General features: G+C 32.5%; 2 protein-coding genes across 2 annotated transcripts in view; both read right to left on the reverse strand.

The window, feature by feature from the left end:
* LOC122571721 (cadherin-87A) overlaps positions 1 to 7,862 on the reverse strand; it is a gene marked incomplete at its 5' end in the record, with an annotated part of 436,847 nt that extends 428,985 nt beyond the window's left edge. Inside the window, one exon of the mRNA XM_043735781.1 lies at positions 7,829 to 7,862. Within this exon, the coding sequence (XP_043591716.1) occupies positions 7,829 to 7,862 (34 nt within the window). The remainder of the gene's footprint in view (positions 1 to 7,828) is intronic.
* Positions 7,863 to 9,018: 1,156 nt separating this feature from the next.
* On the reverse strand, positions 9,019 to 14,416 carry LOC122572225 (histone H2A.V). Its single transcript, XM_043736976.1, has 6 exons — positions 14,112 to 14,416; positions 13,357 to 13,486; positions 13,134 to 13,211; positions 11,690 to 11,803; positions 10,959 to 11,088; positions 9,019 to 10,626 (listed from the first exon to the last, which is right to left on the reverse strand). Exons 2-6 carry the CDS (start codon positions 13,357 to 13,359, stop codon positions 10,565 to 10,567), a joined length of 387 nt encoding a protein of 128 aa, XP_043592911.1. The 5' UTR covers positions 13,360 to 13,486; positions 14,112 to 14,416; the 3' UTR covers positions 9,019 to 10,564.
* Between the last annotated feature and the right edge of the window lie 11 nt (positions 14,417 to 14,427).

Here is a 14,427-nt window from a genome sequence, read left to right on the forward strand (position 1 = left end):
GCACATAATATGCTTATATTTTTAAATGAACAGAGATGATCGTAGCGTCTCAGCAAATAGTTCGCGTCTATGATACACTGTTAGCAAAGAAGAGGACCTAACTCTTACGGCTATGACAGTTGCCGGACAACTTTCAGAAACTATCGCAAGTAAGTACGTAGTTAGTGCGTGAAAGTTTTATAAAAATTGGATCATCGTAATCGTAAAAGCGCAATCTCTCAGTGAAAAATACGATAAAAATTGAGTGGAACTTTAAACTTAGTTAGCGAGATATTTTTACGTTTTCAAAAAAATTAATAACGAAAAACTTTGACTATACGAACACTGTACGTGTACGTTAAACAACAATACGTTAACAAACCGCAAAGACAGCAGACTCACGTTAGCAAAGCGTTGTAAAAAGTACACGTAATTTTCGTAATCTAAATAAAGATTAGACAAAAGCCGGGAAAAGATATCTACCAAAACCATTCATTTCCGCAGCCATCCTTATCAAGAACAGTCTCTACTTGCATATTACAAATACTCTCCACATACGGCAGAACGCCAAGAGATTACTAGTCAGAAGATTTCATTTATCAAAACCAAAATAACAAAAAATAATGCGAAGATGAATGAATTTTACATAAGCGAAAGATACTTGTAAAGAAAGGCTAGTTGTCACTTGAAAATTACGCAATTATTAGAAACCTGTGCTTGATGGTGAAGAATCCCTGACACAAATGACGTGTCAGATGATGAAACTTGCAGGAGGAAGCAATAAATAATAGTAGGAGATAAAGAATTACAATAATAATCATTACGATCATATTTTTTCTATCTATGAATTTTACCATCCAAGAACTTTTTTAAAATTCTGCATAAATTTAATTTCCCAAAAGTAACGTTGCACAGTTTTAATAACTATAAATTAGGACGATTCTTTGACTAGCTCTTGCATATAATAAAAATCCTATTCAATTTTCTTGATAATAGACGAAGATGAAGAAGTAACGCGATTAGAGTTCTTCAAAAACGAGTTAAGGGGAAAAATAAAATCCATATTAATGTAGAAGATTTTGTTATGAACTTACAACTCTTTGTATCATGTACAGTGTTCACGAGAATCCTATTTGAACCCCATAAAAACTTTTCCAAATATATATCATATCTTCTATACAAAAAATGTATTTTCGTACTACATACAACTTTCGCGATCATATTGGTAAGATTTCAAACAGATCCAAAAATGTAAATAGAAGTTACAAAATACAATTTAAATTTTATTTATTGTATTGTATTTTTTGTACTTAAAATCCGTTTCACAAACACATACTGATTTGGTACTATAAATACGTGCTTGTAATAAATATCTTACAATCTTTATACATATTATGGGATCGGTTCCAAATTCCACGAATATAATCACGATAATTACGTTTGATCATAATATTATGCTAATAAAATTTCAAAAAGTCTAGCATGATATACATAGTATATTTACAATTATAATTTATTTAAATATCAATGAGCAACACCTTTTCCAATAATTGCCAAATTACATAAAAATATTCTAACGAATAATATTCATCCTCGCTTGAATCTGCTTCATTCGTATAGCAAGTTAAGAAATTACCTTTTCTCGACGCGGCGCATTTTTAAAATCACGTCGGAATAAAAGCGTTAGACAGTGGCTTAATTACAGCAAAGTCGCCATTAAACATAGAGAACAACAGGAATGTTTGCACTAGCTGACAGAGTACATTCCCTGTTGACGTTTTAATTAAAACTTTTCACCCTTTGCGCAACAGCCAATTTAATTATTCGCCGATTACTTTTTCCAGACGAGGCAAACGTTCGGAAGTTATCATTTCGATGTTCTCAATCTCGCGGCCAGAGACAAGTTGGTAGTTCGCAGAGGAAACTGAAACGACTTTCCTCCCGTAAAAATTTATGCACCTGTAAGAAATTAATTCCAAGCTGAAAGTTGGATGAGCTGCGTGATCTCTGCTACAAAGACAAGTTCGCCTGCAGGACATTTGATGTTAGATTATCAGAAGAAAGTTTGGTGGGGATCTGATAGAAAATTCTACGGTTTCACGATAGAAGACGAGCTCATGGAGTCTTCTGTACGGCCGTATGGTCGATGACCCAGAGGATGTACTAACGGATCGCGCTGTGCCGCTGATTCAAGAAACCACGAACCAGACCTACTCGTAAATGTCTCTCGAAAAACATGACGAAATGTGTTTGCCTAGTTAGTATAAACACACGTATTACGACTTTAATTTTTCAGTAAAAGTGACCGGTGAATGACGAATACGTGTTTGATTCATATACAGTAGCTGACAAAAATCTAGGACGACTATCTCTCTGATAAATTATCGCATCATATTATAAATACTAAATAACCAAATCGTCCTTGCAATTACATATGCGCTCACGCTCTATCTACGAACGGCCAGGAGACTGAAAACACGAGCAACACCTGAGAGGATGAGTATAAAACGATTCGATGCTGTATTTGCTACGAATATTAATTTAAAACTATATAACACAACGTACTAAATTCGTAATAACAATTGGTAAATTTAAGTGAAATTACCTGGGTATAGCAGCAATGTACGCTTTGAAGGTGGAAAAATTGCTATATCACTACGCAAGAGATGAAAGACATTTGGCGAAATATAGGAAATGTTATTGGAACACCTGAAACAGCATTTATAAATTTAAAAAAAATGGATGAAGGAAGAAGAAAGATAAACCAACGCATCCACTGCTTATCCGAAAAGAATCATTTTCGAATTGCTATTGATTCTTAAAACGAAATCTGCGTTACGAATGATCTGAACATTTGCGTGAGAATCGTTCAGAAGTATTTTCGTGATTTTAGCGTCGAAGGAGCTTCCGAAGAATCCAATACTCAGTCGTAAAAATCGGAAGCCAGAAATTGCTTCTGCTTCCGGGAAGCACACAAGCACTGGGACAGTACAAGTACGGACAGTACATTTTAATGGAGTGTTGTTTTCTGATGATTTAAAATTTAATAGGCTGTAATAGAGTGGATTTCCATAGAGAACGACTGCGTACTGTTGGTTATTTATTATCTATAACATAGCGCGATAATGTATCAGAAAGGTAGTCTTGAACTTTTGTCCATTACTGTACATACAATGGCTCGCAAGAATACTGCAACACTTGCAAAAAGAACATAATTTTAATGATATAATACGTATATTGTACGGAACATTTTGACAAATTAGCATTGCAGTGAGACTCGACTATCATGGGGAGGTACAAAGTACTCGGTGCAAAGAAATAGAAATGTCTTAGAAATCAAACTGATCAACTCTAGTTTTCATATAGATATAGACATTTGAGTCCAATTTGTCCCATAGAAAAGCCATTACAGAATTGCCAAACATACGATAAAATTGAACAAACTTACATTTGCCTCGAAATATTAACTAAAAGCATAAGTTCTTAATAATGATATTTCAATATTCCTAGATCTAAAATTTCATAAAATATTCCACCATCTAACTGCATTTTTGTTTCAATTACTAATTAACCAGTAAAGAGATTTTCCAAACGCGTGTCACATGACAATATTTAACTCGCAAATATACAAATATTTAACGAACAATTCCATTCTCCCTCATTGTATTCGTATCAAATGAACTTTAACGTAGATATTATATATACAAGCTATTGCGTTGGTCATTAGGTGCTATTGACAAAATCCGCAATCACTTAGTTGCCAACGCAATAAGATAGTATTCATTCAATCGTAGCCTCTTCGTAATTGCAACGGTCAAGTACTTACAATATTTTAGCTACCCAAACGATGCAACACTTCCTTTGATTAACAAACACATTAAACTGATAAATATCTGAACATCGACGAACATTGTATGACTACGGACAGAGTGCATAAAATTTTAAACGTTTTTTTAATTATTCCTCTACAATTAACTAATGATTTAATTGTTACAGTGGAACAAATATTTCGCCCATCAATCATTCCATTCTATTAAGCTTATCACTGGCTACAAAATAAATTTTGAAAACGGCGTTTATAATATCGTCATTTTTCCTGCAGTTTCCAATTTATGAAGCCGATCAATGCGACTTTTGTATGGCACGCGTATTCCAGTCTGCGCGTAACACTACAATATTTATATGATGATTATAAATTGTATTATAATTTATAATCGTATTATATAAATTTATTTTAATCACACGAAACATTCGCGCAATCCCATTAACTTGCATAGAAAAATTGACATTACAGCAGAGATCTAAAATCACTGTATCTTCCACGTACACTGTGACCTAGTGCGATATTCTACTTGACTGTGATCTTCATATTAGATTAAAAGCCAAGCACACTATTAGCCAAGAACCTAAATACAGAGAAGATTTATAAATCACAGATTAAAACGAACTAAATCGACAATATAAAAAATATAATATTAACAAAATAAAGAGACAAGATTACTTGACTCATCGAAAGCCAACGTTGCGTTAACGCAATATTTTTTCTTCCTTTTAAATCAATTCACCTTATCGAATCCTATAGAATCCATATCGTGATTATAAAAAAAAAATTCTAAGAAATCGCTACTTGTCCCATCTAGATCTTGCAACTGTATGAATTATCAATGTATCCATTATACTAATATAATATAATAATCTGGAATGTATTTATTGTACTAATAAATTTTCAGTGGCCTGACAAAACGACGATTCAATTCGCGATTGTTTAATAAAATTACGTTTACGCGACTTTTACGTGATCCTTAATGGATTAATCACGTGCGGTGCAAGATTAAAGGCGAGACGACGAAGAAGCAGTAAGAGACTCCGACTCGTCTAAACTCTTAAACTCTCAATATCGCAAAGCGAGGTAAATCAAAAGATACGAACGCGACACTCGAATCAATCAACCGATGTGATACCGACACGAAAGAATAAGTTGTAGAAAGACACGCAAACAAGATTACGCGTTTCCAGCTCATGTTAAGTAACGAAGAAGTATTTCCTGTATTTATACATGAAATTCCCAAGCTACGTCGGAAAGGCTCTCGTTCTAAGAACGATTCCGTGTTCATTCCTGCATGAACGTAGCGTGCAGAGATCCCTACCACGCAGGATAAACTTTCACCGCAACATTTGCCGTCGCCTCGATGACGTTGCCGATCAACCGACCTTGCGTTCCAAGTACCGGTATTTAGATTACAGAAAACATTTTTGCTAATACTCGTAGGATAGACCACGCAAAGACACTGGGCTGTGTTTAAAATATTTTCGCATAAATGGCTAACGGGTTACGGCGAGAAAGTTAGAAATAAAACGAGTCCTGCTCGATATGAAATTGGAAAAACCATCTCTGTAGAAAGATCTGTCTGTCTATAATATTAATGATTAGTAATGATATTGATATTTACTGATGTTACGTGTAATTATCGTTAATAATTATTAATAATACTGATGACATAAAATAATTATTAATTCTTTTTATAACAAATCTATAATTTATCACTTGTCAACTATTAACTGTCAGTTAATGCATAAATTATTGCGCAAGAAAGCCATGAGTATACAGGATTAATGTTTTAATCTTTTTCAGTAACAAATAGCTTACTTCTGTAAATTTATTTGTTACACGAAAAAGACATAAACAATTGTAAATTCTGTAAGCAATTCTAAAAAGTAATGTTTGTAACATCGGTACTCAATTACGAATATTTAGGCAAATTCATATTTTTATTAACACGCAAATAACGATTTCATTCTTCAGATATTGCAGCTTACATATTTGGATTATATTTATTTATTTATTTATATGTACGTATATGTGACAAAGTTAGATGCAAACATTTTGCGCATTGCTGTACATTTTTTTTTCTCGATGACTCGATAAATATGTAGTAGGAATATATTAAGTTTGAGATAAGAACATTTCAAGAAATTTGTGGAATTTCTTTCCTTTTTCCTCTGTTCAATGTATTACAAGAAACAAGGTTTCTCGAAGAAAATCAAGGATAATGAAATTGGCGAGCATTTTGGAACAAGGTTTCTTAGAATAACGTGTGATATGTAGACTCCAAAATGTGGCCCTTTCTTTACCTTATTATTTTCATAATCCTAATCTGTGGACTGTAATCTTTGGATTGTGATACTCATTAATTTTTCATAATTTCGTTGAAATATGGTTAAGCAAAATTTTATAGTTGCATGTAATACAACGTAGCTTATCTGTATATTTTGTACAAATTAATTGTTTCAGTAACCATTTCTGAAAATTTATTCATGGTTTTTCTATAATTTCATATTGCTTCACTATGCATGAAATTTTGAATAAAACATGTCAATTAATTCATGGTTAAAAAATTATAAAAACCTATGCCAGAACTGATTATTCATTCACATTTCCATGATACATCTAACACTTTATTTTATTTCACTAGGAAATAAATAATCAATTATGGAATCATTGTTAAAAATTATTAAATATGATTCAACATGACGTTTATAAGAAACGCACAGACTCATGAAAATCCCATATACATTCTAAACGACTTCTGGCAGTGTTCTAAGAATAAGCAAAATAAAACTCTCTGAATAATGTGTCATTACGTCAACGTGTCGAATATTCAAAGTAGTTTTGTAATGAAGATCAATGAACTTTGCATGAAAACGATGAAATCCAGTCCAAACAATGAAAGTGACAAAGTGTGAAGCAAATAACATATATACATAAGTAAAAGAAATTATAATATTAAAAAACGTAATATCTTATTTTTATTTAAAAGGACAATCTTATAATATACTAATTGAAAAATTATTTAATAAACATGTTTTTACTAAGAATAGACCTGTTTACATATTTGGAAGACTCCACAATTATTTTCAATAAACTATTAAAAACATACTAACAACTTTAAGAAAAAGCTATTAAATATATATAACAAAGAATAATATCTAACACTAAAGAATGAAAATATAAAACTGGAGTCTATATAATTATCCTAAAATATGGAGTCAATTACTATAAATAAATATGTATTGCATTATATTGTTTCTTCATAATATCCAAAATGCCTTAAAATGAGATTTAATGACTAACCAAATATGGAAATGTAAGCAATCCATATTATTACTTGTCAATACTATAAATTCAGAAAATTAATAGTCCAAATTTTTCAACTTAAAATAAAAAATCCCCTGATAGTAATATGATATAACCATGAAATATGAATGTACGCTTAAATTTCAATTCCTGGTAAATACAAGAGACAAACCTTGAAATATCAACCAGTTAATCATATCGTAGTTGTACAAATTTTCGCTAAAGTACAAAACATCACAAAGTATATTTTCCTTAAAGTAACTCTAAAACATAAAGTAACAGAATAGACTGATAAATTGTAGCAACGCTCGATGCACATAACATTCCGAGATGAAACAACCGTAAAAACGTCGAAACCAAGCGTCAATACTGTTCATTGACCTTCGTTGAAGCAACTAGTGTTCAAATACATACACATACCGTACGTATGATTAATTTTCCGAGATCAATGGTAACAGTGAATGATGTAGCACAACAAATCAGTGAAATGATATGAAAAGCGCAAGTATATTTTCACTGAATCGTCGAATCTCAAGTTTCTATAGATATTTCCAGAGAACGTGACGTTAGTAAATTCAAAGTAAGCCACGGTGCAACAAGATGTTCCTTTCACCGTAACATAGTAAAGGTGAATAATATAACTTGGCTAACAGGTTGATCAAGTAAAAGCAATGTCACGCAAATATATTACGGAAACAGGCAGAAAAGACTTACCGGCCACGAAGGAAGGTTCGTTCCGTGTCTCTATTCGTCATCTTCAAAGAATCTTGGATCCAGGTGTATTACGGTGGAAAATTACGCCAAGGATGTCATACCGTTGACTCTTGCCACGAAACCAAGAAGACCGCTTCGAAACAGAATACGATACTCTTTATAATTACAAATCACCGGTTTTTCGAACCAATTGTTTCCCCTACCCGCACCCTTCGCGCGCGTAAAAATTCGATTGCAAAGAGTAAACACCGGCAACAGCGCAACGTGAGCGAAACGGAAACAGGTCCTCTCTTCACTGATCTTTCCGCGAGCGAAATTCCGGTACCCGTAAACCAGGATATACCAAAGTATACGAAATCTTGATCGTACAACTATACACTGCTTGACATTACCCACGCGTTCTGTCACCGGTGTGTGCACTATCTCGCGGCCCTCTCACGACGGATCCGAGGACGATCCGTCGAGAGATCCTGTCCCCTATCGCAAAGTCGATAAACGAGCTTGTTCGTTCCTGTTATGGAATGGAATTTATGTATCAAGCGACTGATGCTCACGTTTACAATGATATCTACGACACAAGCCGCCCAACCGACCGAACTCGTGAAAGGCGACTGAGCTTCTGACCGGCTTAGTGGGGAGCTCTTCCTTGCTGCTATCTCACTCCCACACAAATGCAAGGAGCTACACCGTACCCCACTAGAAGCGGACTCGACGAAAAGCCGCAAGGTTTTGAACGAGCCATGGGATTGGTTGCTGGTGGGGGAAATCGAGTAGTGATAGGAGACCGCTCCCAGTGTGATGGCAGCACTGGACGTGGATATACTCACTACGTGAAATTTCAAAAAACTTTAATTTATACTTATAAAAAATTTTACTTTATACTTATAATGATCAAAAGAAATGATCCTCTATTTTCGCTCTCATTTTCTAAATAATACAATTTATATCATAGAGATGATAGTGTTTGCAAAATGGTATATATTACATCTTTTTACAAATAAATGTACTTATTTTTATACGCTAACAAAGATTATAACGAAACAAAGATTCGATTTATTAATTTTTAAATAGAATTACTAAGTATTCTTTCCTGCATTATATAATTTAAAAATTCTTTGTATTTATGTATATGCCCATCATATACCTTTACATCAAACCTAAGGTAGTTTTCAAATTTTACTAGACAACCGTTACCTTCTAGCACAGAATGTGTATTTAGAAACTGTTTACACATAATATATGAAAACATTACACAGTTTGTGTACAATAATGCATTTACAAAAATCATTCGTTGTATTACAGCCTTTTAATTATATATTACCTCTTAGTCCATTTTAATTTAAAGACTTAAAGAAGGCACAAAATACAAATTAGTATATCTCTTCTTGACTCAACAATTTTTAATAATTGAACTATAGATAATAGTAAAATTGCTCTTTATTATGAAAATGAACATTTTACATGTGGCTGGTATTTAATACAGCGAAAATTACACTAAATGACACAAGTAACAGTAGTTTTATGAATAAAATGGAAAGTGATGTGAATGGAACCAAAATAGAAATCGATAGTTGTTAGAACTAAAAATGTATACTATTTTATTTCAAATTGTTTCGATATTTCTACTATGGATTTTACATCAATTGAACACTACTGGAATAAAGATTATATATTACATCAAAGGCTTTGCAATGCCGAAATACTTTTTCTTTGACCTTCACACGAGTAAAAGCCTTATAGATTTCAAAGATTCCAGTCTCATAATCATGGACATAAATTACAGCACACTACAAATTAAAACTTATTGCGTTTCACAAAATTAACAGAATAGAAGCAAAGTCAGCAAAATGATTTCTCATGTAATCTTATATACTAATGTTACAGAGACTGAAAACTTCAAAAATTTAAGCAAAGATATTCGGCAACACAAATTTTAGAATACAAAGTGTCCAAAATTAAAAATTTAATCTAGAGGTATTTATGCACACTGTTTACTGCTATGAGATAGTTAAGAGTATTTAATAACAAGAATGAGTACGTAACTACTTTTACTTGTAACTATAATCGTAAGGTATTAAACAGTTAAATATAAATGGATTAAAAATTTCAAAAATTGAAAGTGAAAAAATTTATGAAATACCTATTAATACTCGCTCATATTATACACCTTTATCGAATTACCGTTATACTATTTAATAGCTAATTTTAAGAAAACAACATTAGTTACACGCAATAGTTTAAAAAAGAGACAAAGTTAAACACCATGCACAAAATAAGAAATCAAAAGAACAATTTTCTTTTAAAATTACAAACTTTACGACACATCCAAGTCCTTAAATACTCCAACTTTCAAAACGTTTAGTTTACAATCCGCATACAGTATCAAAGACTTCTGCAGTTTTGAGCAAACCATGCTACAACGCATCGCTTGTCAAGTAATTGCAGTATAACGTACACTAAAATTTTCAGACTATATTATTAACTTTCCCGACTCTAAATGCCAATTATGTGGTGAAAATTTGTCTTTTTTTTAACTCTCGTTACCTATATTAAATTATATCAATATTTGTTTTATTTATATATCTATATATATATATATACATATATATATATATATATATATCACGCCAGTCTCTCGCCATCAATTTCGTAACATAGGTACACTTTATCAACAATCACTCTGCTCGCATCTGTTTTGTCTACATAGCTTCACATGTTCTTAACTGAATCACTAAATTATGCTGGCTTTTGCGAACCCTTCTTTCCAATCAACGATTTGTGGATATGTGGTATAACGCCTGTAACAGGAGAAAATTACATAAAAAATCATTGTTTAATCTTAATCGCATTGATATAACATTCTATTACTTTTTGAGAATATACGGAAGATATTTGCAATAAACATATAAGGTAAATAATTCTTATGTTTTGACTAGACTTTTAAACCACCATTTTTAATAATCATAATATAACTTTTATAGCAAAATTAATTACTTTGAATCAAGACTTTTAATTCAGGAGCAAGTTAATGCTTTAATTTATTATACCAAGATTATATAATATGATAATATATGATCACGTGACCCTTTAATTACAACTATTAAAGTAATGGAACTATTAGAAAACATACCTCCTCCAGCGATAGTTGCTTTAATAAGACTATCTAATTCTTCATCACCACGTATAGCAAGCTGGAGATGTCTTGGTGTAATACGTTTGACCTTCAAATCTTTTGATGCATTTCCTGCCAATTCGAGAACCTAAAACAAACAAAACATCGTTTCATAACACATCTAATATCGTGCACTATTTATGAAACTTTAGCACGTAACACTACAAAACACAATACCTTACATACAGAATACAAAAAAATAATATGAAAGCATGTAACAATATGTGAATAAATATGTACATATAAGGATTAGACATCATCTTTTAATAGAAACATAGAAATGCTTCAAAATTACAAAAGTAATTATAAACTAAAGCATTAGTAATGCAAGAATTGTTTGTCCGTAAACATATCTTTTTAGAATGTAACTATATAATAATATTTCCCTAACGAAGATGAAAGTTTTTACTTTCGTAAAAAATGAAAAATATGAATTTAAAAGAGAAATTCTATATAACACGATAAGCAGAAGAAAGAATTGTTCCTTATTTGCCTACGGTTGACGAAAAGGCGGGAAAAATCGGCCATGATGCTTGGCGTTAGTGACGCCATCAGTCGCTAGTGATGCCAACGTATATATTCCTGGTTATAACGGCTGATCTTCCTATTGTGCGTATTTGCCTTTCTTTCTCTGTCTTTCTCTCTTTGTTTTGTGAATGCTTTCTTCTTTCACATATATTCTCACTCACCTCAGCAGTGAGGTATTCCAAGATAGCTGCACTGTATACTGCTGCTGTAGCACCGACTCGACCATGACTTGTGGTTCTGTTTTTCAAATGCCTGTGAATTCTACCAACCGGAAACTGAAAAAAATCAAACGTACTATGTCTAATATAGGTAAAAATGATATTACATCGAAAGGTAATTTTGCATTCGTGGCAAGGTAAATATTTTTGGGTTAGGACGCATCACATATAATGTCTGTTCAAATAACATGAGGTCACTCGGCGTCAGCAGCTTTTCGTATAACAAATATCGAACGACGACGAATGACACAATTTTTCGTAATATTATACGTTCCCAGTACTTTCCCCGCAACAATTCTTTATATAGCCACGCTGTATCCGATTCTCCTAAACGAAAAACCAATTTTGTCTACACATAGAACAGCACACATAACTCAGTCTTCCTCTTTTAACACAACGAATATCGAGCGGTGTACGATGATTCGGCTTTCCCGAGCTCTCCAGTTTAGTATGTGATTTCGTCATTCACTAACGAATATCCTGTATTTTATTTATTTACACGTTCAAAATAATAATAAATTTTCTACAGTTGGAAATTATAGTTATCCGAAGACAATGGTTGATAAACTTCATAAAGAAAATGTAATGTTACTTTACAAGATATTAAGTTTAATGTTTACATACTTAATGTTATTATTTACATGTTTGTTTGTATACATAACTATATACGTTTCTACATATCACAAACTAGAGTCCTTTAAATTAATTTAAAAAATTGTTAAATTTTTATACTTAAATAAATAAGAATACACGGTTTCAACATAAAAAATATCAATGTCGCTATTGACTAAATTTCAATAATGGACGAGCCTATTGAATACAAAAATAATAATACAAGACTAAATTAGAATCGCTGTCAATTTAAATTATCTTGACAGAATTCGCATATGACTAAACGCAAACAATTTCCAACACAGCGATTTGTATTAAATGATTTTTTGAAAATTAAAAAAACGAAATAATTCGATGAGAATCATATTAGTAGCTGAATAGCAAGATATGAGAGGAGGGGGCGTAAAGTACACAGACTCAACGACTCGTTTGAAAACTTCCGAACTTAGACGTAATCACCATAACTTTAATTTAAAAAATAATAGACTTCCTCCAAGTTTTCTTCAGTTATTTAACACAATACGTATAAATCGAAGTTAAATCAAGCACTTTCATATATTTTATTCACAGCAAGATCGTAAATACTTGAAAAAAATGAATTGTTCATTATGTATCTAAAAACGCTTCGGTTTTTCGCGCCAACCACAATGATTTAACCTTTTTACCCTTAAAATCTATTTAAAATAATCACGTAGACGTTCATTATCGAAAAATAATGTTGACAAACTTCTATTCTATGCATTTGAATTGCTCGAGTAGTAGGTAATAAACTCACCTGCAAGCCGGCCCTCGCCGAACGAGAGACCGCCTTCGCCTTCGCTTTACCCGAGTCCTTGCCCGCCTTTCCGCCAGCCTGTTCAGAAACGAAAATCACGGTTAATTTGCAAGATACGGCCACGAAATTTCGCCAGAAGACAGCATGAACATTGTAGAATACGGTTGTGCTATTAGAATGCACGGATGGCTAAAGGATCCGCTGAAAACTTGCGGATACTCACCATTATCGGACAAGAGCCTTTGTGGTTCACTACACGACAAACTTGCCAGAAGCACAGACGACGCCGTCTAAGTGCGGTCCCGCCAAATACGCTTGGCGCTGTCGGCGCGTCCCGCGATCGTCCCACGTGACTGAAACACACCAATTACACTCACTCAATAAAATGCCCGTTCGCCATCTGTTGGTCTTGACTCGTTACAACAATTTAACCGAGAGAGTAACGTTCCTATCTCGTATCACTTAAACATTGCATCGTGTACACTGGGTAATTTTCCATGCTGTCTAAGGTACACTGCGTTATTATTCCCGTTGGTCACTTACCGTTTATTCCCAACTTATTAAACACTACCTAAAGTCTTTTTGAATTTTAGGCGTAACCACCGTGCAATTCTCATTTCATATTTTTCTATGTATGTCTTTGTTTGAATTTATAAACACACAAATGGTTTGATATTCAAATTTTTTTCATATAACAGTATTTTTTATGCCGGCAAACAGAAAACGTAATTACATCATTACTAATAAATGTAAAGTTAATAAAAATTGGAAGAACAAAGAATTTATCATTCTGTATAAAAATTTCCTTGCATCTATTGTACCATCACACACAGTAGATTACATATTATATTTTTATAATATTAATACGATTTATATGTCGTACGCATATCGTTTCTAACGTTTAAGATATGTTTCTTAAAAAAAATAAATGATGTTATAAATAGTAACATCTGGCGTAAAAAAGTGATTATACTTCACCTAAAACGTATAAAATGCTAACGACGCGGCACCGATGAATTTCAAAGTAACCGATGAACTTTAGTCTTAAGTTATAGTCTCAAGAATTCAGTTCTTTCTCACACATCGTGTCACAGGTATAACATAATAAAACAACACTGTACGAAAAAGTGAAATCTGAAATGGAAACTTTAATAAACGTATATAACATATATTCATATTTTTATAATTAAATTATCAAACATAGGAGCGTATTATCATTGAACACAATTGAATAGAATAAAACATGACGAAGAAATATCTACACAAACACATAATATAAAATAGTATTAATATT

This window comes from Bombus pyrosoma, linkage group LG10 (genome assembly GCF_014825855.1).
Source record: "Bombus pyrosoma isolate SC7728 linkage group LG10, ASM1482585v1, whole genome shotgun sequence".
Classification (NCBI taxonomy): domain Eukaryota; kingdom Metazoa; phylum Arthropoda; class Insecta; order Hymenoptera; family Apidae; genus Bombus; species Bombus pyrosoma.